The sequence below is a fragment of the Hyperoodon ampullatus genome (genome assembly GCF_949752795.1).
Source record: "Hyperoodon ampullatus genome assembly, chromosome: X".
NCBI lineage: Eukaryota > Metazoa > Chordata > Mammalia > Artiodactyla > Ziphiidae > Hyperoodon > Hyperoodon ampullatus.
The window spans coordinates 60,469,592-60,494,696 of NC_136913.1; the positions used below are offsets into that span (position 1 = coordinate 60,469,592).

At 53.2% G+C, this 25,105-nt stretch overlaps 1 protein-coding gene across 2 annotated transcripts; it reads left to right on the forward strand.

The window, feature by feature from the left end:
* Window positions 1–1,911: 1,911 nt before the first annotated feature.
* On the forward strand, window positions 1,912–24,407 carry MED12 (mediator complex subunit 12; the record flags this gene model as incomplete). Of its 2 annotated transcripts, none has more annotated exons than XM_079726993.1 (45): window positions 1,912–2,010; window positions 2,550–2,654; window positions 2,862–3,053; window positions 3,191–3,350; window positions 4,629–4,810; window positions 4,999–5,109; window positions 5,455–5,709; window positions 6,075–6,221; window positions 6,386–6,485; window positions 6,617–6,753; window positions 6,981–7,112; window positions 7,450–7,576; window positions 8,072–8,301; window positions 8,825–8,905; window positions 9,037–9,207; window positions 9,412–9,556; window positions 9,724–9,774; window positions 10,102–10,220; window positions 10,410–10,553; window positions 10,997–11,160; window positions 11,360–11,491; window positions 11,912–12,139; window positions 12,317–12,461; window positions 12,635–12,755; window positions 13,111–13,212; window positions 13,313–13,426; window positions 13,678–13,853; window positions 14,034–14,213; window positions 15,278–15,349; window positions 15,799–15,932; window positions 16,101–16,262; window positions 16,514–16,625; window positions 16,785–16,874; window positions 17,367–17,476; window positions 17,706–17,841; window positions 18,109–18,270; window positions 19,259–19,633; window positions 19,857–20,007; window positions 20,163–20,368; window positions 20,523–20,600; window positions 20,693–20,910; window positions 22,837–23,065; window positions 23,514–23,657; window positions 23,833–23,914; window positions 24,132–24,407. In XM_079726993.1, 45 exons carry the CDS (start codon window positions 1,912–1,914, stop codon window positions 24,173–24,175), a joined length of 6,555 nt encoding a protein of 2,184 aa, XP_079583119.1. In that variant the 3' UTR covers window positions 24,176–24,407. The 2 variants fall into 2 exon arrangements, with proteins under 2 accessions (XP_079583119.1, XP_079583118.1); XM_079726992.1 differs by having other exon boundaries at window positions 20,163–20,359; window positions 23,511–23,657.
* Between the last annotated feature and the right edge of the window lie 698 nt (window positions 24,408–25,105).

Here is a 25,105-nt window from a genome sequence, read left to right on the forward strand (position 1 = left end):
TTGGAGACACTATTTACACAAATAGTTTATTTAGTAAACATTTATTGAGCCTTTAATATGTGCCAGGCACTGTGCTCATGTTCTAACCCACCCTAATTTTCCGTGGGTTTAAATTCCTCAGGGTTAGCGCAAATGTTACCTCCTCCAATGTCTTCCTCTTCCCAATCAGAATTAATTTGTCTTTCCATTGTGATTCAATAGCATTGTGTTATTGTTACTTTTATTTATGTGCTAGTTTTATTATTTTTTATTTATTGTTATTTGTTACTTTTATTACAGCACTCTATCTTTTCTCTAAAAGGCAATACCATCATAGAAAGAATATCAAGAGTCAAGAAAAGTATGATATCACTTATATGTGAAATCTAAAAAAATACAACAGGGAATTCCCTGGTGGTCCAGTGGTTAGGGCTCCCGCGCTTCCACTGCAGGGGGCACGGGTTCCATCCCTGGTGGGGGAACTGGGGAACTAAGATCGTGTGAGCCGCGCGGCCAAAAAAAAAAAAAAAAGATAAAAATACAATAAAGTAGTGAATATAACAAAAAAGAAACAGATTCACAGATACAGAGAACAAACTAGGGGTTACCAGTGGGGAGAGGGAAGGGGGGAGGGGCAATATGGGAGTAGGGGACTAAGGTACAAACTATTATGTATAAAATGAGCTACAAGGATATATTGTACAACACGGGGAATATAGCCAATATTTTATAATAATTATAAATGGAGTGTAAACTTTAAAAATTGTCAATCACTATGTTGTACACCTGTAACTGATATAATATTGTACATCAAATACACTGCAATTGAAATAGGCAGGAAAAAAAGAACAGCAATGAGATGATATACTACTTTAAAGAGAGAGAGTGAGAGACAAAAATCCTAGTCTCAGCTCTGTTACACAGTAGCCATATAATATAGAGCAAGCAAACTTCCACTCTTTGAAAATCAGCTTCCTTGTCCACAAAATGGACACAGTAATAATCCCTAACTCATAGGGTTTTTTTTGCGGATTAGAGGAGACAATGTCTGAAAAGCATCTGACACTCAGTAGGTGCCTCTTTCGATACAGCGAGGGTTAACCTGGAGTTCATGGACCCTTAGGGGATATGTGAGTGAACTTCAAGAGGGGGTCTAAGAATCTCCCTGCAAAGTATCTAGCATTTTGTATATCTCTACGTGCATTTTTCTGGGAAGAAGGGCCATAGCTTTCATCAGCATTTTAAAGGGACTGTGAAGCAGAAGAGGTTAAGAACCTCAGAGCCGACCTTTCAGGGTTTAATTGCTGCTTTCTTATGCATACATAGTTTCTAATTAAGATTAGAGCCGACCTTTCAGGGTTTAATAGGTGCTTTGTTATGCATACATAGTTTGTAATCTTTGGCAACAGTCCCTTGAAGGTGTTAGTACACCCATTTTTCAGATGCAGGAACTAAGGAACAAAGAAGCGGTTTGCAAAAGGCAGAGTTTCTAAGCAACGCGCAGATGATAGAGCACTTATTCTAGGCCGAGAACTGAGCGAGGCGCTGGGAATCCAGTTCCAGTCGGAGCTCAGCGCCGGGACCGCCTCCCGCCTCGCAGGTTCGTATCCCCAGCGCCTGGCTGGCGGACGTTGCAGGGATCTTGACTGAGTGAAATCGATTCTCCGGCGGCCGGGGCGGAAAAGATCCCGGCGCGCGGAGCTCCGCCCCACGCCGGGCTGGGCCCCGCCCCCGCTGCGGTAGGTATTGTCCGACGGTTCCCGGCGTCCCTCGGTTTCCCTCGGTAGTTTCCGTCAATGATCGAGAGTTGCTAATGTGCCCCCTTGTCTCTCGGCTGCCGTCCTCGCCACCGCCGCCCCCCTTTTCGGCTCCCTCTCCCCCTCCCCCGCGGCCGGGCCCGGCTGGCGCCTCTGGCGCTACGGGCTGGGCAAGATGGCGGCCTTCGGGATCTTGAGCTACGAACACCGGCCCCTGAAGCGGCCGCGGCTGGGGCCTCCCGATGTATACCCTCAAGATCCCAAACAGAAGGAGGTGCGTTCAGAAATCCGGGCTCCCACGGGGCCAGGGGCCAGCGATCGCCATAGGAGGAAGAACTGATGGCTCGGGGAAGGGGGGGGCGGGGCGGTTCGGTGGGAGCGCAAGTCCCGAAAGGGGGAAGAGTAAAGTGGGCTGGTGTAGAAGAGGAGGACCTAGTGGGGGTGGGGGTGGGGGTTGGTTCCTGGGCGCGAACCGGGAGTGATGTTGGGGCCACGCTGGAGGCGCCCCCATCTCCACACACACACACACACCTCAGAAAGTTGTCTGAGGCGGCTGGGTGAGCTACGGCTGCTTGCCAGCTCGCAGGGGCAGAGTGCTGTTGAGCGAGCTCTGGGGAATTGGGAATCTTAGTGAGGGTGGGGTCCAAATGAATATAAGGGCCTAGCTTTAAATCACAATCTGTTCTCCGAATCCTCCTCCTACCTTTTTCCCCCCCTTGTTCCTCCCTCTTCTGTCCTCCTCTCCCACCACCCCCACCCCCACTCCCACCCCCAAGGGAAAAAAAAAGCTAAAATGTTGTTTTCCTGCCTCAGGATGAACTAACGGCCTTGAATGTAAAACAAGGTTTCAATAACCAGCCAGCTGTCTCTGGGGATGAACATGGCAGTGCCAAGAACGTCAACTTCAATCCTGCCAAGGTGAGACAACCCTGCCAGGCTGAAGGAAAAGGCTGGAAGAATCTGAGAAGGAGCAAAGGCCCTGGGTTGGGAAGACTTAAAGGGATGACCTAAATGGCCGAGTTTTCCTTCATAACCTAATGCTACCACATTGGCATTTGCCTGTCAAAGGCACAACCACTTCTTTGCCCCTTCTTCCCACCCTGAGGTGTAGTTTTCTTCCCTCAGATCAGTTCCAACTTCAGCAGCATTATTGCAGAGAAGTTACGTTGTAACACCCTCCCTGACACCGGTAGAAGGAAGCCCCAAGTGAACCAGAAGGACAACTTCTGGCTGGTGACTGCACGATCCCAGAGTGCCATTAACACCTGGTTCACCGATCTGGCTGGCACCAAGCCACTCACACAACTAGCCAAAAAGGTGAGGTACTGTTTCTTGTTCTTCAGGCCAAGGAGGGGAGCGCGGGTACCAAGTACCTTCTGATTCCCAGATGAAGCTACACGGGTGCCAGCTCATGGGGGTGAGAGAGGTCTCAACTATTTGCGATGTCCATCCAGGTCCCCATTTTCAGTAAGAAGGAAGAAGTGTTTGGGTACTTGGCCAAGTACACAGTGCCTGTGATGCGGGCTGCCTGGCTCATTAAGATGACCTGTGCCTACTATGCGGCGATCACAGAGACCAAGGTTAAGAAGAGACATGTCATTGACCCTTTCATGGGTGAGTAACTCCTAATACCAGAGGTCCCGCCACTGATCGCTTTAAGGAGTGGTAGAGAGACCCTTGCAATTATTCTCCTTCCTCATCTGTATTCCTTGCTTCTGCTTGTATCTTGCATTCACTCAATTAGTAAGCATCAAGTATCTTGAGTATCTACTGTGTGCATGTACTGGGCTATAAAGATGACCACTATCTAATCCCTGCCCTTAGGATGCTTATAGTCTAGTAGGGATGCTAAGGCATATGTACGAATCCCATAATTAAATATAGAAGCAGGCTTCCCTGGTGGCGCAGTGGTTGAGAGTCTGCTGCCAATGCAGGACACACGGGTTCGTGCCCCGGTCTGGGGAGATCCCACATGCCGCGGAGCAACTAGGCCCGTGAGCCACAACTACTAAGCCTGCGCGTCTGGAGCTTGTGCTCTGCAACAAGAGAGGCCGCGATAGTGAGGGGCCAGCGCACCGCGATGAAGAGTGGTCCCCGCTTGCCACAACTAGGGGAAGCCCTCGCACAGAGAAACAAAGACCCAACACAGCAAAAATAAATAAATTAATTAATAAACTCCTACCCCCAACATCTTCTTTAAAAAATAAATAAATAAATAAATATAGAAGCATAGTGTCAAAAGTGGAGGCAGAAGGTTCTTTGAGGGCTTCCCTGGTGGCGCAGTGGTTGAGAGTCCGCCTGTCGATGCAGGGGACACGGGTTCGTGCCCCGGTCCGGGAAGATCCCACTTGCCGCGGAGTGGCTGGGCCCATGAGCCATGGCCGCTGAGCCTGTGCGTCCGGGGCCTGTGCTCCGCAGTGGGAGAGGCCACAGCAGTGAGAGGCCCGCATACCGCAAAAAAAAAAAGAAGGTTCTTTGAGAATTCAGTGAACAAAACTATTACTTTCTTTTGGGGACACCTGGGAAGGCTTTAGGAAGGTGGCATTTGTTTCTTTGTTTGTTTTTCGTTTTGTTTTAACTAATTTTTTTGAAGTATAGTTGATTTACAATGTCATGTTAGTTTCTGGTGTACAATGAAGTGATTCAGTTTTACATATATATACATATATATATATACACTCTTTTGCATATTCTTTTCCGTTATTGTTTATTATGGGATATTGAATATAGCTCCCTGTGCTATACAGTAGGACCTTGTTGTGGAAGGTGGCATTTGACTAGAGCCTAAGGGGATGAATAGGATTTAGAAGTATGGTGACTGGGGGTGGGGGACAGAAGGTGTTCTAAGCAAAGGGACAGTATAAAATAGCCCTTTTCCCATCTTTCCCCTAGAATGGACTCAGATCATCACCAAGTACTTATGGGAGCAGCTGCAAAAGATGGCTGAATACTACCGGCCAGGGCCTTCCGGAAGTGGGGGCTGTGGTTCTACTATAGGGCCCTTGCCCCATGATGTAGAGGTGGCAATCCGGCAGTGGGACTACAATGAGAAGCTGGCCATGTTCATGTTTCAGGTAGGAAGAAGGCATGTCGTGTGGGACGTGGCATTGAGCCTGACCTCACACTCTGCCAGCATAGAACAGAATCCGCCTGCCACCTTGCCCAACTCGTGGTTCTCTTCATTCTTTCATTTACTTTCTCTGCCTCATCTCTAATAGTCCCTCGGCAAAACTAATCCTATTCCCATCCCTTGTACCCATAGGACGGAATGCTGGACAGACATGAGTTCCTGACCTGGGTACTTGAGTGCTTTGAGAAAATCCGCCCTGGAGAGGATGAATTGCTTAAACTGCTGCTGCCCCTGCTGCTTCGAGTAAGGCCTAGGATTTGGGGGGTCTAGGGAGGATGTGAGGAGATATAAGACGTGAAAGCAATGTCCCTTGGAGAGAACTGTTTTTTGTTTGTTTGTTTGTTTTCCTAATATTTATTTATTTATTTGGTCGTGCCGGGTCTTAGTTGCGGCTCCAGGGTTCCTCAGTTGTGGCAGGCGAGCTCCTTAGTTGTGGCATGCAAACTCTTGGTTGCAGCATGCACGTGGGATCTAGTTTCCTGACCAGGGATCGAACCCAGGCCCCCTGCATTGGGAGTGCAGAGTCTTATCCACTGCGCCACCAGGGAAGTCCCCAACTGGGGGGTTTTGATCGTCGTGTCTTCACAGTACTCTGGGGAATTCGTTCAGTCTGCATACCTCTCCCGCCGCCTTGCCTACTTCTGTACGCGGAGACTGGCCCTGCAGCTGGATGGCGTGAGCAGTCACTCATCTCATGTGATCTCTGCTCAGTCAACAAGCACACTGCCCACAACCCCTGCTCCTCAGCCCCCAACTAGCAGCACACCCTCTACACCCTTTAGTGACCTGCTTATGTGCCCTCAACACCGGCCCCTAGTTTTTGGCCTCAGCTGTATCCTTCAGGTAGGTACTAGGTGGGCCCATGGAAGTAGTAAAAGGCATCTTGAGAAGACTCAGGTGCCTGTCCTGGAAAATGGAAGTGGTTCTAAATTGGAGGCGAGAGTAGGCACTGAGTACTTGCTTGGAAATTGTTGGCTTCTCATTTCTGGGGTGTTAGTTCCTTTTCAGTTAGTTCCCTTCCAGGTCTAGATAGTAGGCCCAAAGCCTTTTAGGAGAGTGGATGAGGGGAGAGGCTCAGAGATGGAGTGATGCCACCTCAGGGGCTCAGAATAACTTTGGATCAGAAACTGAAGGGTTGGGTCTTATAATGGGCTTCTAGACAGGTAGCCGTGATAACTGAGTTTGACTTAGCTGTTCCTGTCTGGCAGACCATCCTCCTGTGTTGTCCTAGTGCCCTGGTTTGGCACTACTCGCTGACTGATAGCCGAATCAAGACTGGCTCACCACTTGACCACCTGCCTATTGCCCCCTCCAACCTGCCCATGCCAGAGGGCAACAGTGCCTTCACTCAGCAGGTAAGTCTGACCAATAGCCTGGTGCTCCCAGGCAACTGGGATGTGAGAGGCTTAAGTTACTCTTTCAGAAATAGTGACTCGGAGTCTGCTACTGTTCTTTTAGCCTGGAGCCCTGGCCTTTTTCTGTATGCCTTGCTACATCCTTAAAGCCTTCCTCTTTGCAGGTCCGTGCAAAGTTGCGGGAGATTGAGCAGCAGATCAAGGAGCGAGGACAGGCCGTTGAGGTTCGCTGGTCTTTTGATAAGTGCCAAGAAGCTACTGCAGGTGGGTGCCAGAGGACAGACAGTAAGAAGGATGCTTGAGGAAAGGATGGGGAAGGTAAGGACTTATAGATCTGAAAGTTGGAGTACATCGGGCCTCTAGTTAAAGTCCCCTTTACCACGTTTCCTCCTCAGGCTTCACCATTGGACGGGTGCTCCATACTTTGGAAGTGCTGGACAGCCATAGTTTTGAGCGCTCTGACTTCAGCAACTCTCTTGATTCCCTCTGTAATCGAATCTTTGGATTGGGGCCTAGCAAGGATGGGCACGAGGTAATAAGCAAGAAGGGGAAGAGAATAAGTGAAAAACAGCAAGAGCAACAGTATATATGTGGGGAAGGCTTGGCAAGGCATTGAAACCAGAGGATGTCTGAAGAGACAGCCGGTCTTACTGGGCCTAGGATGTTTTAAGATGGGGCCTAGTCGCTGGGAGACTGGAACTCGGTTCTCTGTCCCCAGCTCTACCTTACTCACCCCTTTGGTCTTCCTTTGGTCTCCAGATCTCCTCAGATGATGATGCTGTGGTATCATTACTGTGTGAATGGGCTGTCAGCTGCAAGCGCTCTGGTCGTCATCGTGCGATGGTGGTAGCCAAGCTGCTGGAGAAGAGACAGGCAGAGATTGAGGCTGAGGTTAGGGGGCCCATGGGGCAGTGGCAGCTGGGGTCGGAGCCACACTGAGCTGGTAGTGGGACCAAAGTTGAAGTTGTGAGAGTGAAAAAGGGGTAGAGAATGTACAGGAAAGTTGAGGACATAAGGCAAAAGTAGAAAGGAGTGGATTGATGTCAGAGTTAGAGAAGTGACCAAGGCTGCAGCTGGGAGACGGTAAAGAAAATGGGAGTCAAGCGGGGGAGGGTAGAAGTGAAAAGCTTGGGATGGATCCAAAATAGGCAGTAGTTCAAGGATTGCACATGGGCGAGTGAAGAAACAGGTAAAACCCAATCCTACGGTTTGTTCTCTCATCTTACAGCGTTGTGGAGAATCGGAAGCCGCAGATGAGAAGGGTTCCATAGCCTCTGGCTCCCTTTCTGCTCCTAGTGCTCCCATTTTCCAGGATGTCCTCCTGCAGTTTCTGGATACACAGGCTCCCATGCTGAGTATGGACCCCTGCCACCCTCTGGTTACCTCTGCCTAGACTCACCCATCCCTGTCATCAGAAAGCATATGAAGGGCCTTCTGGATATATTTCTGTCTTGAGCTCTATGCAGAATGACTTTTGGACATAATCCTAGCCTTTGCTCATCTTACAGTTTAACAGAGTAGAGAAATAAAGAGAAGAATAAAAGCAGGAGCATACGATCGAAGCATTTTCACGTATAAATAGCAGAGATGCTGTATTCCTTTATGAGATGGTGTGTGGGGCAGGAGTTGGGGTAACCAACCACACTTTATCCCTCAACAGTTTTGGTTTTATTGTTGTTGTTGTTTTTGGTTTGGCTTTTGGTTTTTTGGGTTGTTTTTTTTTTGAGTCATTGCTATTCTTGCCTACTTCAGGAACCCTAGGAGCACCATGCCTTAGGTGTGTCCCTCTCTCTTTCTGCCCATCTCTTCCGTGCTCCCCTAACTCATCTTTTCTCATCCCCTCTCTCCAGCGGACCCCCGAAGTGAGAGTGAGCGAGTGGAGTTCTTTAACTTGGTACTGCTGTTCTGTGAACTGATTCGACATGATGTTTTCTCCCACAACATGTACACTTGCACCCTCATCTCCCGAGGGGACCTTGCCTTCGGAGCCCCTGGTCCCCGGCCTCCCTCTCCCTTTGATGACCCTGCCGATGACCCCGAGCGCAAGGAGGCTGAGGGCAGCAGCAGCAGCAAGCTGGAGGTGAGGGGGCTTTTCCTCGCCCTAGATCATTTCTTCTGACAGTCCCATCTTCCTGGCTCCTGGAATCCTCTGAGAATCCTTTACCTGGTGACAAGGGTAAGATTTGCTTAGTGCTTTGCAGGTTAGCAAGCACTCTCATGTCAGTTTTTGTCATTGGATCCTCACAGCAGCCCTGTGAGGTATTCTTTTTTTTTTTTTTTTTTTTTCTTTTCTGGCTGTGTTGTGCGGCTTGCGGATCTTAGTTTCCCCACCAGGTATCCAACCAGGGTCCATGGCAGTGAAAGTGCTGAGTCCTAACCACTGGACCGCCGGGAATTCCGCCCTGTGAGGTATTCTTATCCTCATTTTAAAGCTGAAGGAAACCAAGGCCTGTGGAGGTTAAGGGACCAGTCAAGGCTTGCATCTGGAACTGGTGCTTTTCCCAATATGGTCTCCTCTCTTTGACTCCCTGGTCAACTTTTCTAGATGGTGGGGAGCAGCTCCTCGGGGCTAAAGCAGCTTCGCTTCTGTTCTCTGCCCTCAGGATCCAGGCCTCTCGGAGTCTATGGACATCGACCCTAGCTCCAGTGTGCTCTTTGAGGACATGGAGAAGCCTGATTTCTCAGTAAGTTAGATCCTGGTGTGGGAGAATCCAGCTCCTGAGGTCCTCCCGTTATGCCACTTTGGGGAGTTTCTTTGTGCCCCCTCATCCCTTTGTCTTCCTCTAAATGTTCTGCCCTTTCGCCTTTCTCTTAGTTGTTCTCCCCCACTATGCCCTGTGAGGGGAAGGGCAGTCCATCCCCTGAGAAACCAGATGTTGAGAAGGAGGTGAAGCCCCCACCCAAGGAGAAGCTAGAAGGGACCCTTGGGGTCCTTTATGACCAGCCGCGGCACGTGCAGTATGCCACGCACTTTCCCATCCCCCAGGTACCGTTCCCCAACACCTTGCGACCATCTGTTCTGAGCCCAGGTTTCTGTCCAAGGACTGTGCTGAGGGGTTGGAGCTGTTCTTAAGGGTGTGGTATGCTGGGAAGGGCTTGAGCACTGGGGTGCTGAGAGGGGCATGGGGCATGCTTTTAAGAGGAGGGAGAGCGATCCGTGCTGGAGTCTGATGGTGCCGCTGGGATGCAGGAGGAGTCATGCAGCCATGAGTGCAACCAGCGGTTGGTCGTACTGTTTGGGGTGGGAAAGCAACGAGATGATGCCCGCCATGCCATCAAGAAAATTACCAAGGATATCCTGAAGGTTCTGAACCGCAAAGGGACGGCGGAAACTGGTGGGTTTGAGGCGCCTTAAATCGATATCCCCCCAAAAAGCGCCCTAGTCAGTCTTCCCTTCCCCAGTGTAGGGAACTCCCAGTCATGTCCCGATGTCCTGTCTCTTGGAGTCTCCTGAGAGCTCTAGTCCTTTTGAAACTTCCCCCCTCATTCCCCCCCTCTGCAGACCAGCTTGCTCCTATTGTGCCTCTGAATCCTGGAGACCTGACATTCTTAGGTACCTCACAGTAAGCCCCATACTGCCCGCCCTCCCTCTCCCTTCCCTCCCTCAACCTAGCACCTCCCTGTACATATTCCTCTAAGGTCCACATAGTCTGTGGTCCTCCAAACCTTTGCTTCACTGTCCCCTTCCCTTCATCCCTCCCCGCCCCTTCCTTGACCCTCCCTTCCCGTCTTCCCTCTTCCTTCCTTCCCTCTCTCCCTCCCTCCCTTCCTTCCCCTTGCCCCCCACCCCAATAGCCTTCTCTCCACACACCCCCTCCCCGCCCCCAGTCGCCTAGTTATCTTCCCTGTCCCGACTGGTCCCTTTCAACTGTCCCCTCAGGTGGGGAGGATGGGCAGAAGCGGCGGCGCAACCGGCCTGAAGCCTTCCCCACTGCCGAGGATATCTTTGCTAAGTTCCAGCACCTTTCGCATTATGACCAACACCAGGTCACAGCTCAGGTGTGGGCCTAAGTCTAGCCCCCTTCCCACATTCCGGCCTCCTTGTCCCGTTTTCCTTTCCTCCTTGTCTTTTTGCCCCCCTCAGGCAGGCTAAGCCTCCTGGTCTCAACCCCTTCCACTATCCTTTCCTGCTTCCCTGGTTCTTCCCACCTCTCTCCATTCCTGTCTCACTCCCACTGCCCTTATTAGGTCTCCCGGAATGTTCTGGAGCAGATCACGAGCTTTGCCCTTGGCATGTCGTACCACTTGCCTCTGGTGCAGCATGTGCAGTTCATCTTCGACCTCATGGAATATTCACTCAGCATCAGTGGCCTCATCGACTTTGCCATTCAGGTGGGGAAGCTGGGGAGATGAGGGTGGGGGAAGGAGCTTGTGCTGTACAGGGTCATCAGGACAGGAGGAGAGGCTCAAGCCAGTGTCCCAGGCTATTTGGAGGGACCGAAAGACTAGTGTGGGAGGAGTGGCCCATGAGCTAAGCCAGCAGGAGTAGAGACTCAGGTGCTCCCTGAGGAGACCCGAGAGACGGATTAGAGCACTGGGCACACACAGACTGTCCTCCCATCGTGAGGTTCATAGGATTGTATCCCGGAGACTGGTTAGATCACTGACATGGCTTGTCGTTACTAGAATAAGGGACAGTGGCATATGGTACCAGGGCCCTTCCAGGCTGAGGCAGCTCCAACAGGAAGGGGCTCCAGTTTTCTCCCAGGAAGGGGGGTTATGTGTAATACTCAAGGCCTCTTCTCATTTGTCCACCCCTGCTCACTCTGCTCTAGCTACTGAATGAACTGAGTGTAGTTGAGGCCGAGTTGCTTCTCAAATCCTCGGATCTGGTGGGCAGCTACACTACCAGCCTGTGCCTGTGCATCGTGGCTGTCCTGCGGCACTATCACGCCTGCCTCATCCTCAACCAGGACCAGATGGCACAGGTCTTTGAGGGGTAAGCAGGGCTTCAAAATGCAGGGCCCTGGTGAATGCTGGTGGAAGTGGCCTGCGAAGAACATGGGGGGCTCTCACTGTGCGGAAGTGCATGCCATTCAGGTGGGGAGGGGAGAGGGTATTGCCAAGGGACGGGAATCTTTGCGCCCCGGCCTGCCATTGCTTCAGGCACACCTCCCGACCTTGCCCCTTCGTGACAGGCTGTGTGGCGTAGTGAAGCATGGGATGAACCGGTCCGATGGCTCCTCCGCAGAGCGCTGTATCCTTGCTTATCTCTATGATCTGTACACCTCCTGTAGCCATTTAAAGAGCAAATTTGGGGAGCTCTTCAGGTAAGAGAGGTGGGAGGTAAGGGGTAGAGAGTGGGACCTCGTCCCGTCTCCTTCCCATTACTGCCCCACTCAGGAGCAAAGCACAGCCCAGGACCCTGCTGCCTCTGCGGGGTCATTTGGGGATGGTGTCCTCTGCGTGTTCTTGGTTCCTGAGAGTGGGCCTCCTTCCTCATCAGCCTTGCCTCCAGCCCATGTCTGCAGGGCCCACACTCCTCCTCCCTGCCTCCAGAGGCCCCTGTGCCTTCTTCTCACTGGGTTCCTTTCCTGCCCAGTGGGTCTGCTTTGTCCCATTTCCCCTTTTCTTGCCCTAAGGCCCCTTGTCCCTCACATTCTCCTTTTTTTTTCTCCCCTTTCCTGACCATCCCTCTAGCTCACTAGCCCTTCCTCAACGCTGCTCTCTCCTTTCACCCACCCCTGCAGCGACTTCTGCTCCAAGGTGAAGAACACCATCTACTGCAACGTGGAACCGTCAGAATCCAACATGCGCTGGGCACCCGAGTTCATGATTGACACTCTGGAGAACCCTGCCGCTCACACCTTCACCTACACAGGGCTAGGCAAGAGTCTTAGTGAGAACCCTGCTAACCGCTACAGCTTTGTCTGCAATGCCCTTATGCACGTCTGTGTGGGGCACCATGATCCCGATAGGTATGGGGCGTACTGAGTGAGGAATGGGCACCACGCTCCCGCCTGATATTGGGAGGGATGAGATGCCTGGGAGGTACTGCAACCTTGGTTATGGCCGGGGTGGAGATGAAAAGTTAATGAGTCTGAGGTTTTGCCGGGAACAAGGTTTTTCCTGAGGGCATTTGTACTTTTCCCCAGGGTGAATGACATCGCAATCCTGTGTGCAGAGCTGACCGGCTATTGCAAGTCACTGAGTGCAGAGTGGCTGGGAGTGCTTAAGGCCTTGTGCTGCTCCTCTAACAATGGCACTTGTGGTTTCAACGACCTCCTCTGCAATGTAGATGTGAGACTGGGGGTGGTGGAGTGCCGGACACCGGGCATTTCCCGGGGCAGGGGTCTGCTCCCACCAATCACAGGAGCGGAGGGACAGAGTTTTGCAGAGTGGAGGCCAAGCGCTCTGAGTAGCCGCCCTCTCTCCACACTGAGTCCTGGTGTCTGTCTGCTTTTCTCCTCCAGGTCAGTGACCTGTCTTTTCACGACTCCCTGGCCACTTTTGTTGCCATCCTCATTGCTCGGCAGTGTTTGCTCCTGGAGGATCTGATTCGCTGTGCAGCCATCCCTTCGCTCCTTAATGCTGGTGAACTACCAATCCATAAGCCCTAGAATGTCTAGACCCCCCAGTCTCAATACACACTGGACGGCCGCACTCTGGTTGTTCAGTGTGGGGCTCCTGGTGGCACCAGAGGCCAGTCCTGTGGCGTGCCTCAGGCTGGGAGGGGCGTCTTTCTAACCCTGCATTTGCAGCCCCGATCTTTCCGGTTCCCTTCCAGGTACTCCCCTTATACTGGAGAACAGTTTGCGAGCCCACTTCTCCTCCAGTGTTTTATCTCTTCTCGCCTGGCCTCAGCTTCCCTTTTAGCCCCTCACCACCTACAGACCCACATACAGTTCGCCTTCATCCTTTCCCCTCTGCTTTGTCTTCCTCTCTGTAGCTTGCAGTGAACAGGACTCTGAGCCGGGGGCCCGGCTTACCTGCCGCATCCTCCTCCACCTTTTCAAGACACCTCAACTCAATCCTTGCCAGTCGGACGGAAGTAAGTGACCTTGATCCGAGCCGGCCAGCCGTGGAAAGTGTGGCTACCCCACCCACACCGTTTCTACTTTTGCTTCCCCTGACTTCAGCTGTCTCCCCAGACAAGCCTACGGTAGGAATCCGCTCCTCCTGTGACCGCCACCTGCTGGCTGCCTCCCAGAACCGCATTGTGGATGGAGCTGTGTTTGCTGTTCTCAAGGCTGTGTTTGTACTTGGTATGGGGGTAGGAAGGGAGTGGTGCCAGAAGTGTGTATAGGGTGGAGCGCCAGCTAAACTACAAAGGACAGTCTTTCTCCCTCCTGAAGGTGGTCTCTCTGACCTTTGGGGAGGAGACGAGGGAGGGAAGTATATTTCTGTCCCATAGGGCAGGAGCTGGGGAGTTGCTGCTTCTGTGGGTCCGGGGTGGGTCTCCACACAGCATTCGGATCTCACTCTGCCCTCCCTATCTCCTGCCTCTGAACCACAGGGGATGCGGAACTGAAGGGTTCAGGCTTCACTGTGACAGGAGGAACAGAAGAACTTCCAGAGGAGGAGGGAGGAGGTGGCAGTGGCGGTCGGAGGCAGGGTGGCCGCAACATCTCTGTGGAGACAGCCAGTCTGGATGTCTATGCCAAGTACGTGCTACGCAGCATCTGCCAGCAGGTCAGTCTCACCTTCCCCCCACCCCTCCTAAACGCCGCTATATAATATAGTCCTGTTTCCTGCCATGATCGCACCACCTCCCTGCCATACATCATGTCCCTCACCAACCCCCCAGTCCATCCCCCTTATTCCTAACCTGCTTACTGGTTGCCCCAGTCCCCCGATTCTTGGCTTCCTCAGGAGTGGGTAGGAGAACGTTGCCTTAAATCGCTGTGTGAGGACAGCAATGACTTGCAAGACCCAGTGTTGAGTAGCGCCCAGGCCCAGCGCCTCATGCAGCTCATCTGCTACCCACATCGGCTGCTGGACAATGAGGATGGGGAAAACCCCCAGCGGCAGCGCATTAAGCGTATTCTCCAGGTAGGCCAAGGCGATGGGGGTCTTGGAGGAAGCAGTGGGGCCTGAGCCTGGGGTGAAACGATGGGAACCTTGAGAGAAAAAGAGAGAGGGAGTGAAGTAGGAAGGCGAATGAGGATGTGGGTGAAAGGTGGTGAGAGGAACAGCTCCAGCATGGGTTTCGAAGTTAAGCCAATATGGTCTAGACTGGAGAGTGAACTGTTGGGTGAGTGCACAGCTATCTGGAGTAGGACTCTAGCTTATCAGTGGGAGGCATAGCATCTGGGAGGCCTAGTTTTTGGCCTTGTGTGTTTGGCATGTTGGTCATGGCTCTGTCATGAGTAGTAATACTACCGAAGAGCTATTACTTATCGAGCGGCTGCTTCATGTGGGGTACCGTGCTCAGCACTCTACGTAGATGTTCTCATTTACTCTTTACAGCCCTGCGAAGTAGGTAAGAATATACCTATTTGACCAGTGAGGAAACTGAGGCTTGAAGAGGTTAAGTAACTTGCCCAAGGTTCAGGAACTCACACAGCTAGGGAGTTTAGAGTCAGTATATGAGCCCAGGTCTGCCTGTGCCCTTCCTGCCTCACCACGCTGCTGCAGACATTCATGTGACTGGAGGGTGGAAAAATAAAGCCGTTGAGGAAAAGCTAAAGGAATGAGGCCTCTTCAGCCTGGAGGAGATAATGCCAAAGAGAGATTAGCTGAGACTAGCCTTCGGGTCTGTAAAGGACTTTGAGCAGCTGGTTGGAAACAGGAGCGGCGAGCTTCAACTTCAACATCAAAGATTTAGGTTAAGCATTAAGCAGAACTTCCTGATGCTAAGGAATGTGAGGCTCTGGAACAGGAAACGGGGGAAAGATGTGAAATCTTTCCAGAACCGCTTTTAAAATAGGATAGACTTTTCAGTCATTTTGGACTATTTAGGTATGATCTTCCCTAAAGAGGGGACATAGAGGTCCCTTTCAGGCCTCCAGGCATATGTGATTCAAGGTTGTGAGAGATCAGGAGCTGGCATCGGGGTGCTGAGTGGCTGGGATGACACAATGATGACTAGCTTGTGGGTGGGGTCTCTGTCACAGAACTTGGACCAGTGGACCATGCGCCAGTCTTCCTTGGAGCTGCAGCTCATGATCAAGCAGACCCCTAACAATGTGAGTGGTGCCCGGGCCCTCTCTTTCCCATGCTTACTTCCAGCGACACATGTCAGGGAGGTGGGCCACCATAGAAGAACCTAGGTCCTACCTTTGGGTTCTGGAGATCAGAGAGGATGGGAAGATGGCGGACGTTTGGAGCCGATGATAAGGGACACGGGTTGGGAGTGTTGGGGCTCTGGGCCATGGGGAAGGTTGGTGGCGGTGGCCATAGAGGCTGTTCCTGTGGCCACAGCTGTAAGGAGGTATGTAAAGGAGAAGACAGTGGGGCATTGGAGAGGTACTACGAGGTGCTGGAGGACACGACACCCAGCAGAGTTGTGTCCGTTACCCTCCTATCAACCTCCATGGATGCCTTCCTATGTCCTCATCTCCCAGCTCTCCTACCATCTCTTTGCCTTTGCCGCCAGCTACCTATTGAGCACCCCTGTGCCTTTCATCCTCCTCAGGAGATGAACTCCCTCTTAGAGAACATCGCCAAGGCCACAATCGAGGTTTTCCAACAGTCTGCAGAGACAGGGTCGTCTTCTGGAAACACTGCAAGCAACATGCCCAGCAGCAGCAAGACCAAGCCCGTGCTCAGGTTGGGTAGAAACGTCTTAGGACCCATCCCCTTCTGAGTTTTCTCCTCTGGTAGTGTAAATGATTTCAGCCACCTGGAGATGCCAGGCATGTCCATCAGGAAAGGAGAGGATGGGTTGTTCCAGCCTTGCCCGGCTCCTCTGTAACCCTGTGCGCGCCATCTCTCCAGCTCCCTAGAGCGCTCTGGTGTATGGCTGGTGGCTCCTCTCATTGCCAAACTGCCCACCTCAGTCCAGGGGCATGTGTTAAAGGCTGCTGGGGAAGAATTGGAGAAGGGCCAGCACCTGGGTTCCTCTTCGCGCAAAGAACGCGATCGACAAAAGCAGAAGAGGTAAAGCGGCTACGAGGGGGCCGGGACTGAGGGGTAGAAAGGAGAGGAGGCATACCCAGGGAAGAAAAAAAGTTGGGGCAAAGAGGTGAGGATCAAAATCAGAAAAATGGACAGAGGATAAGAGTGATAGTTGAGCAAGAGGCTAGATCTTAAAAGAGAAGAGGCTGGGGCTCAGAGGAATGAGGCTGGAAGTTGCCTAACCTACAACCCACGGTCCTGTACTTTTGTTTTTCTTTTCCTCCCATCTCTAGCATGTCCCTGTTGAGCCAGCAGCCCTTCTTGTCCCTGGTGCTGACGTGTCTGAAGGGTCAGGACGAGCAGCGCGAGGGACTCCTTACCTCCCTCTACAGCCAGGTCCACCAGGTACAGGTCTCTGGGCCCTGGAGCCGGGCAGGAGGACAGAGAAGGATGCAGCCAAGAGGCCACTGAATCTTCGGTGTTTTCTGACAAGAACCCCCTGGGTGCTTTGGCATGGAAACGAGAAGATCCCTGAGCTGTGTGTTGTACTTGTTTTTATCTTAGATTGTGAATAATTGGAGAGATGACCAGTACTTAGATGATTGCAAGCCAAAGCAGCTAATGCATGAGGCGCTCAAACTGCGGCTCAACCTGGTGAGAGACGGAGCTGGGGAGAAGAAGGAAAGGGGTGGGGCTAGGACTGCAGACAACGAAGCCCCAGCCCAGGGAGGCGAGGGTGAGGATGCAGGGCCCAGGCTCTTCTGGGTCTTCACGTATTAGCCCAGCTCTCCTAAAGGACGCAGGACCTGAAAGTGGTTAAGGAGACTGGATCCTTGCAGGGACCTTGCCTCAGTATCCTAGATTCTGGCTGGGCCCGAGAGGCCCTAGACATCTATTGTGAAATGTTGAATGAGATCCTGGACATCCTTTGGTCCAACTTCATCATTTTATAAGTAAGGAAACCAAGGCCGAGAGTTGTCAAGAATTAAGTCGTTGGCCTGAGATCATGTAGCAAATCATAGGTACAACTGGAACATTGACCTCAGGTGTCCCGAGTCACATCCAGCCCAGGTTCTAATCTAAGCTTTCCTTAAATGCTGCACTCCGCCCCTGAGCCATCTGACTGACTTGTTGTGGCCCTGGCAGGTGGGGGGCATGTTTGACACGGTGCAGCGCAGCACCCAGCAGACCACAGAGTGGGCTGTGCTCCTCCTGGAGATCATCATCAGCGGCACTGTCGACATGCAGTCCAACAAGTAAAGCATCCCCATCCCCTCCCTCCAGTTTTGTACCCGAGAGGATCCCCTTCCCTGACACCAGGTGCACGACCCGCTGCAATCGGTGTGGCTCATACTGCGGACTCTGCGGTCCGGGGTTCCCCACACGGTTTTGGTGCCCGCTCCCTGCTCGTGTCCAACCCGGCTGTTTCCGTCTGTCTGAAACTCTTTCTCCTCTGGGTCCGCCGCCGCCGGCTTCCTGCCCCAGTGAGCTCTTCACCACCGTCTTGGACATGCTGAGCGTGCTCATCAATGGGACCCTAGCTGCGGACATGTCCAGCATCTCCCAGGGCAGCATGGAGGAAAACAAACGTGCTTACATGAACCTGGTGAAGAAGCTGCGGGTGAGAGGAGGGGGCGAGGGCGAGGCCTAGAGGCCTAGGGTCTCAGCTCCCGATTCCCTGACCTCGCGTTTGCGGTCCAGCCACAGTGGCATCGTCCTGCCCAGAGCCCGCTACCCTTCCCTTGCACGTCCGTGTTTTCTTTGTTATTCATATGGTAAGGATTTACCGAGTGTCTTCTTCGTGCCAGCTTCTGTGCTGTCCCCTGAGACTTCCCGTCCCTCTTTTCCTGTGTCCTTGAACTCTTGTCCTACCTTTCTGTGCCTGCAGAAGGAGTTGGGGGAGCGCCAGTCAGACAGCCTGGAAAAAGTTCGCCAGCTGCTGCCACTGCCCAAGCAGACCCGAGATGTCATCACATGTGAGCCGCAGGGCTCCCTTATCGACACCAAAGGCAACAAGATTGCCGGCTTCGACTCTATCTTCAAGAAGGAGGCATGTTCCATTATCTTCCCATCCCCTGCTCCCCGCTCCCCCCACCTTTGTTCCCCTTTGGGTCAGAGCCTCCCCTGCATTAACCTCTGTAGCTGCAACAGGCTTATCAGGCTCTGTGGGCTAGAGCCATCCCTGGGGTGTTGAGCTAATCACTTAATTTTCCTCACATTTCTTCTTCCCATCTTGGGAGTCTCCCTCTCTTTCCTTGGTCTCTCCCTTCACCCCTCTGCACCTCCCATCACCCCCATCCACCTTTATACGTGCCACCCATTTCTCAGCACACTACCCTTCTCTTTCCTCTGCCCCACCTGCCTCCCATACTGCTCCACCCCTTTTATCCCTGCATCTCTCTCCCCCCAACCCTGTCAACCCATCTCTGCACAGTTTTCTCTGTCCCCTCTCTTTGTCAGTTGCAGTATTTGTTGAGTAACCATAATCACTGTGTGAGTAGAGGGAGCGGAGAAAGAGAACCCGGAGTTACGCGGAGTTCAAAAGCCAAAGTCCGACCCGTTCATATAGCATTACTCTTCGTTCTTTTCCTGGCTCAGTGTGTCTCTGTCTGTCTTTCTGCCTGGCTCTGTCTCTCTCTCTCTCTCTCTGCCTGTCCCTCTCTTCCTGTTTTTCTCTCTCTCTCCCTGTCTCTGTCTCGCTCTCTGCCTGTTTTCAGTCTCTCACTGCCTTTTCTTTCTCGGCCTTCCTGTCTCTGTCTCTGTCTCCCTCTGTCAACGTCTGTCTCTGTCTCTGTCTCCCTCTGCTCCCCCCCATCTCCTCTTAACTCTCTCCCCTGTGTGTGTGTGTGTGTGTGTGTGTGTGTCCGTGTGTGTGTGTGTCCGTGTGCCTTCCTTTCACCATCTTCCCTGAATATACCCGTGACTTTCTTTCTTCTATTGCCAACAGATACTTTTCCCTCTCCTCCAAGCCCTCAAGTGTTCCAAGTCTTCTGTTTTCCAAGTCTCAACAGCTCACTGTTTCTCATTTTCCGGAGCAGGGTCTACAGGTTTCCACCAAACAAAAGATCTCCCCCTGGGATCTTTTTGAAGGCTTGAAGCCATCAGCGCCACTGTCTTGGGGCTGGTTTGGAACAGTCCGGGTGGACCGGCGCGTGGCCCGCGGAGAGGAGCAGCAGCGGCTGCTGCTGTACCACACGCACCTGAGGCCCCGGCCCCGCGCCTATTACCTGGAGCCGCTGCCGCTGCCGCCGGAAGATGAGGAGCCCCCAGCCCCCGCCCTGCTGGAGCCTGAAAAAAAGGCTCCAGAGCCCCCCAAAACTGACAAACCTGGGGCCGCTCCCCCCAGCACTGAGGAACGCAAGAAGAAGTCCACCAAGGGCAAGAAACGCAGCCAGCCGGCCGCCAAGACAGAGGTGAGCGCCGCTGCCACCTCGCCACAGCCCCGTCGCGCCCCTTCCCCGGCCCCTCTCTCTTCCTGATGCTGTCGAGCGACTGGTTTGTGGGAGGGCTGGGGGCATCTGGGGAAGGGGTACCTTTAGAATTAGAACAGGGAACCACATACATCCAGCTCCTGTTCCCCCCTCCTACCCCACCTGACCCCAGCCCTCTCCCCTTCCTCCTGTGCCGTTCACACAGGACTATGGAATGGGCCCAGGCCGGAGTGGCCCCTATGGAGTGACAGTGCCTCCGGACCTCCTGCACCATACCAACCCTGGCTCCATATCCCACCTTAGCTACAGGCAGGGCTCCATAGGCCTCTACACCCAGAACCAGCCACTGCCGGCAGGTGAGTGCCAGCTACTAGGCACGAGGGACTGACCCGAACATGCCTTCCGCCTGAGGGGCGATGCCACTCCTCCCAGGAGCTGTGGATGCCCGGGGCGCTGAGCAGGGCGCAGAGGGACGAAGAGCCTAAAGAGGTCAGCCTGCTCCCCTTTCCAGGTGGCCCCCGTGTGGACCCGTACCGCCCTGTGCGGTTACCGATGCAGAAGCTGCCGACCCGACCACCTTACCCTGGAGTGCTGCCCACCACCATGACTGGCGTCATGGGACTGGAACCATCCTCCTACAAGACGTCTGTGTACCGACAGCAGCAGCCTGCGGTGCCCCAGGGACAGCGCCTTCGCCAACAGCTCCAGGCAAAGATAGTGAGAGGGGCCGTAGGGAGGGCCGTCAGGGAGAGGGGCTTTTGAGGGTCCCAGGGACTGGGATCTTCACAAGGACACACAGAGTAGGAGATACAAGAAACGAGGTGGCAGAAAGCCCTTCCTGAGTTTGAGTTTGTCTCCTTTTTCCCTCTAGCAGAGTCAGGGGATGTTGGGACAGTCATCTGTCCATCAGATGACTCCCAGCTCTTCCTACGGTTTGCAGACCTCCCAGGTAAGGGCATGAGATGGTGAGAATCGGGGAGCTTGAGGCAGGCTGCACTGCACAGTCTTGACCCTGACTCCGTCTCTCTTCCTTCCCTCCAGGGCTATACTCCTTACGTTTCTCATGTGGGATTGCAGCAACACACAGGCCCCGCAGGTACCATGGTGCCCCCCAGCTACTCCAGCCAGCCTTATCAGAGCACCCACTCTTCTACCAATCCTACTCTTGTAGATCCTACCCGCCATCTGCAACAGCGGCCCAGTGGCTATGTGCACCAGCAGGCCCCAACCTACGGACACGGGCTGACCTCCACTCAAAGGTACCCAAGGAAGCCGGGGGTTGTGAAGACACACTGAGGCTTTTGATTGTGGAAAACCTGGGCCTGGAGGTGATGGGACTAGTCAGAACTTTTGGAGGCGTCAAGAACACTTACCTGGCCACCTGGCCTGTCACCACAAAATCCCAGAGCTGGAAGGGACCCTGGCGGCCAGTGTTCTCACACCTGCTTCCCAACATTTCTTCGAGGACCAAAGAGGGGAAATCATTTATATATGACTATGAGAAGGAAAGATCGGGGGCTCATAGATGCAGTGTGTGGTAAGGAGTCATCCAGCCACTATTAGAGCAGTTTAGTGCTGGAATGGACCAGAGAGCACATTCTCCCACCGTGCTGAATGTCAGTCAGGCCTTAGTTAAGACTTTGGAGTCATGGCTTGAGGCTCTGCAGCTTAGGGTTGAGAACACTGCGGGGTGGACCAGAAGAAAAGTCCCTTACTTAGACGTGCCTTAGGCCCACTGTGTGGCCAGCACTATGCTAGGACCAGGTGGGGTGAGGAAAGCTATTTGAAAAAAATACAAAGCCCCTCACCACAGAGAATTTCTACTATACCTGGGGAGAGGAGGCTTACTCAGAAGAACACTTAGGGAACACAGTGATGAAAGATATAATCAGCTGTGCAGTTGGGTGCTGTGAAGTAAATGGGAATTCAGGAAGAGTACGGGATGATATCATTGTGGGCCTGAGTCATCAGAGAAAGTTCTGTGAAGGAGGTCAGACTTGAGTTGGCCTTTGAAGCATGGCTGTGATTTGGATTTGTGGGGAGGAGGAGAAGGAAGGGGATCCCAGGTAGAGGACGTAGCATGAACAAAGACATGGGGACGCGAATGAGTAGGGTGGCTGGGAGGACAGGAAGGAGAAGAGCTTGGCTGGAATGTAAGACTTGTGCCAGGGAAGGAGTAGGGATAGGCTGGAGTGTGCAGGTTGAGAGAGAGCCTTGAACATTCGGTGAAGGACTGAGACACAATCCCAGAAAGCACTCTTTTTTTTTTAAACAAATTTATTTATACTTTATTTTTTTATCTATTTTTGGCTGCGTTGGGTCTTTGTTGCTGCGCGCGAGCTTTCTCTAGTTGCGACGAGCGGGGGCTACTCTTCGTTGCGGTGCGCGGGCTTCTCATTGCAGTGGCTTCTCTTGTTGTGGAGCACGGGCTCTAGGCATGTGGGCTTCAGGAGTTGTGGCGCACAGGCTCAGCAGTTGTGGCTCGTGGGCTCTGGAGCGCAGGCTCAGTAGTTGTGGCGCACGGGCTTAGTTGCTCTGCGGCATGTGGGACCTTCCCGGACCAGGGATCGAACCCGTGATCCCTGCGTTGGCGGGCGGATTCTTAACCACTGCACCACCAGCGAAGTCCCCAGAAAGCACTCTTTTGATCAGGAAAGTGATGTGATGATTTGGGCGTGTTGAGAGATTAACGTGGAATTCATGGAGAGGATGCGTACGGAAGGTGACAGAAGACTTGAGACGGGCCCAGCCAGTAGCCTGTTGCAGTGAAGTACAGATTGGGGTCAGGAAGGTGTAAGGAGCAATAGAACTCAACAGTCTTCAAGACCCTGATGTGTTACTGGGGACCAACAACAGTGATAAGCAGGACAACCTCAGTGGTGTCTATGGAATGCCTAGCCTGTGCTGAGACTGTGTTTCATTTTCATGAGAGAAAACCAGCTACAACAGAATTGAAAAATTCCTAACCGCGAAGGTTAGGAGACACTAAAATGGGGTGTTGTCTTTGCTCCTTATTCCCCCAACCTAGAAATCTGTCAGAAGCCAAAAAGGCTCTTCTGGTTGGTGACAGGAGGAGTGAATGAAATGGCCTGTTGATGTTTCTTTGGGGTCAGGGACCTGGGGCTCATCTGCCCCCACCTCCCCGCAGCCCAAGCCTTGATCTCTGCGCCTCCTTGTCTTTGTAGGTTTTCCCACCAGACACTGCAGCAGACACCCATGATAGGCACTATGACCCCACTGGGCGCCCAGGGTGTCCAGGCTGGCGTCCGGTCGGCTTCCATCCTGCCTGAGCAGCAGCAGCAGCAGCAGCAGCAGCAACAGCAGCAGCAGCAACAGCAGCAACAACAGCAGCAGCAGCAACAACAGCAACAGTACCACATCCGGCAGCAGCAGCAGCAGCAGCAGATCCTGCGGGTAAGGCCCTAGATTTTCGTCTGGGACCTGGGAGCCCGAGGAGGAGGAGGAGGAGGAGGAGGAGGAGGAGGAGGAGGAGGAGGAGGAAGGGGACTGGGAGCGGGGGAGGAGGAGGCGGAGGAGAGGCACAGGCTCTTCCAGGTGGTTTTCGACACTGAATGAGGCAGTGTAAGGGCATACCCCAGCAGGGCAGCTGGCACGTAGTGGGGGCTTAAGAAGCCAGTTCCTTCCCTCCCCCTTTTTCCAGGGGTCCTGGTGGGAGAGAGTTGGGGGTTATCTGTTTGGTGCTCCAGATTTGATTTTCTCTGCAGCTCTCTGAGCGGGGAGGGCAGCGGACCCAGAGTTCCCACCCTGGGCTTCTTCCCCCATCCCCATCCCTCCACCACTGAGGTTCAGCCCCTTGCTCTCCTTAGACAGATCTCTTCTGTCTTCACAGCAGCAGCAGCAGCAACAGCAACAGCAGCAGCAACAGCAGCAGCAGCAGCAACAGCAGCAGCAGCAGCAACAGCAGCAGCAGCAGCAGCAGCAAGCACACCAGCAGCAGCAGCAGCAGGCAGCTCCTCCCCAGCCCCAGCCCCAGTCCCAGCCCCAGGTAGCTGCTGGACTCCAGCCCCGGGCTCTGGGACAGCGGCCCAGGCTGGGGACAGTGTGCAGCCATGTCGAGGCGGGAGGCAAGGCAGGGCCCTCCGCCGAGGGCTGGGGACATGAGGACAGGGAAGGAAGGGGAAGGTTCGAGTTCAGTCTTCCACTTCCCGTTTTCACCTCAGTTCCAGCGGCAGGGGCTTCAGCAGACCCAGCAACAACAGCAGACAGCAGCTTTGGTCCGGCAGCTCCAACAACAGCTCTCCAGTAAGCCCGCCTTTCTTCCCAAGGAGAGCCCCACGGAATAACTGGGGGGCTGGCGGGGCGGGGGAGGCCAAAGTAGCTGAGGTGATTGCTTCAGGCCCCGGTTGTGAGGGGAAGCGTTGCCTTCCATCCCTTCCCTCGGTGCCTGAATGGCTCTCCTCAATGCAGACCGCCACCCCTGCTCGGCCTCCCAACCCTGATAATCTCTGGTTTTTCACAGATACCCAGCCACAGCCCAGTACCAACATATTTGGACGCTACTGAGCCACCTGGAGGAACTGCTTGTGCACTGGATGGGGCCCCACCCTTTCCTCTTAATTCCCAGTCCCCTTCCTGGGCTAGCACCAGTAGTGGTTGGGGCTCTTCCCTCAGGCTCCATTTTTAATGAGTTTTTAGTATTTTTGTTAATGTGAGGCATTGAGCTGTTGGGTTTTGTATATTATTTATATAGAGACCCCAGAGCTGTTGCACCCAATACACAGAGCTTCTTTGCAAAGGGACTGTGTGAGTCTGCATATCCGGGAAGGGCGGGCTCTCGGAAGGGTGCGGGCCGGACCAGCAAGTCAGCACCTTCATTCTGTTCAGATCACCTCCCCTGTTTATCTTCCACCCCCTAAATTTCTGAATCCTAATTGGCTTACTACCCTCTCTTTTCTCCAACCTGGCAACGTGTTAAGGGTTGGGGCCTTAGTCTCTCAGTAAGGGCGGCTCGCCTTCTCAGCTAGATGGTGCGGCTCCTGTATAATTTGTCTCCATGGGAGGATACACCTCTGGGATTCGTGGGGGGCCGCTGGGCCAGAGGAAAAGTCACTGGAACCTGATTCTCCTTCCACCCATCCCACATGCTGGGTTTTGAACAAGCTTCGGGGTGGGGGGTGGCAGACACTGCTTACCCTTTTTGCCACCTTCTGTGGTCCCCATAAGGTTCCAAGTGATATCCTAGATAGAGAACTTCCCTGAGTCACATTTCTGGGATGAAACATTGCCTTCCATTGGCAAGTGTCGCCACCACATAGGTGGTGGAAGGACAGTATGGTTCTAGGAGGAAGAGAAACCAGCAAAAGGAAGCACCCTTTTCTCTCTCTGCTCTGTTGCTGGAACTGCTTGTTTTCACACGACCCGCCTTGGCAGTTACCCAGGGTGACCTGCTCACTCCCATTTTACAGTAGAGAAAACTCAAAACTGTTGCTCCAG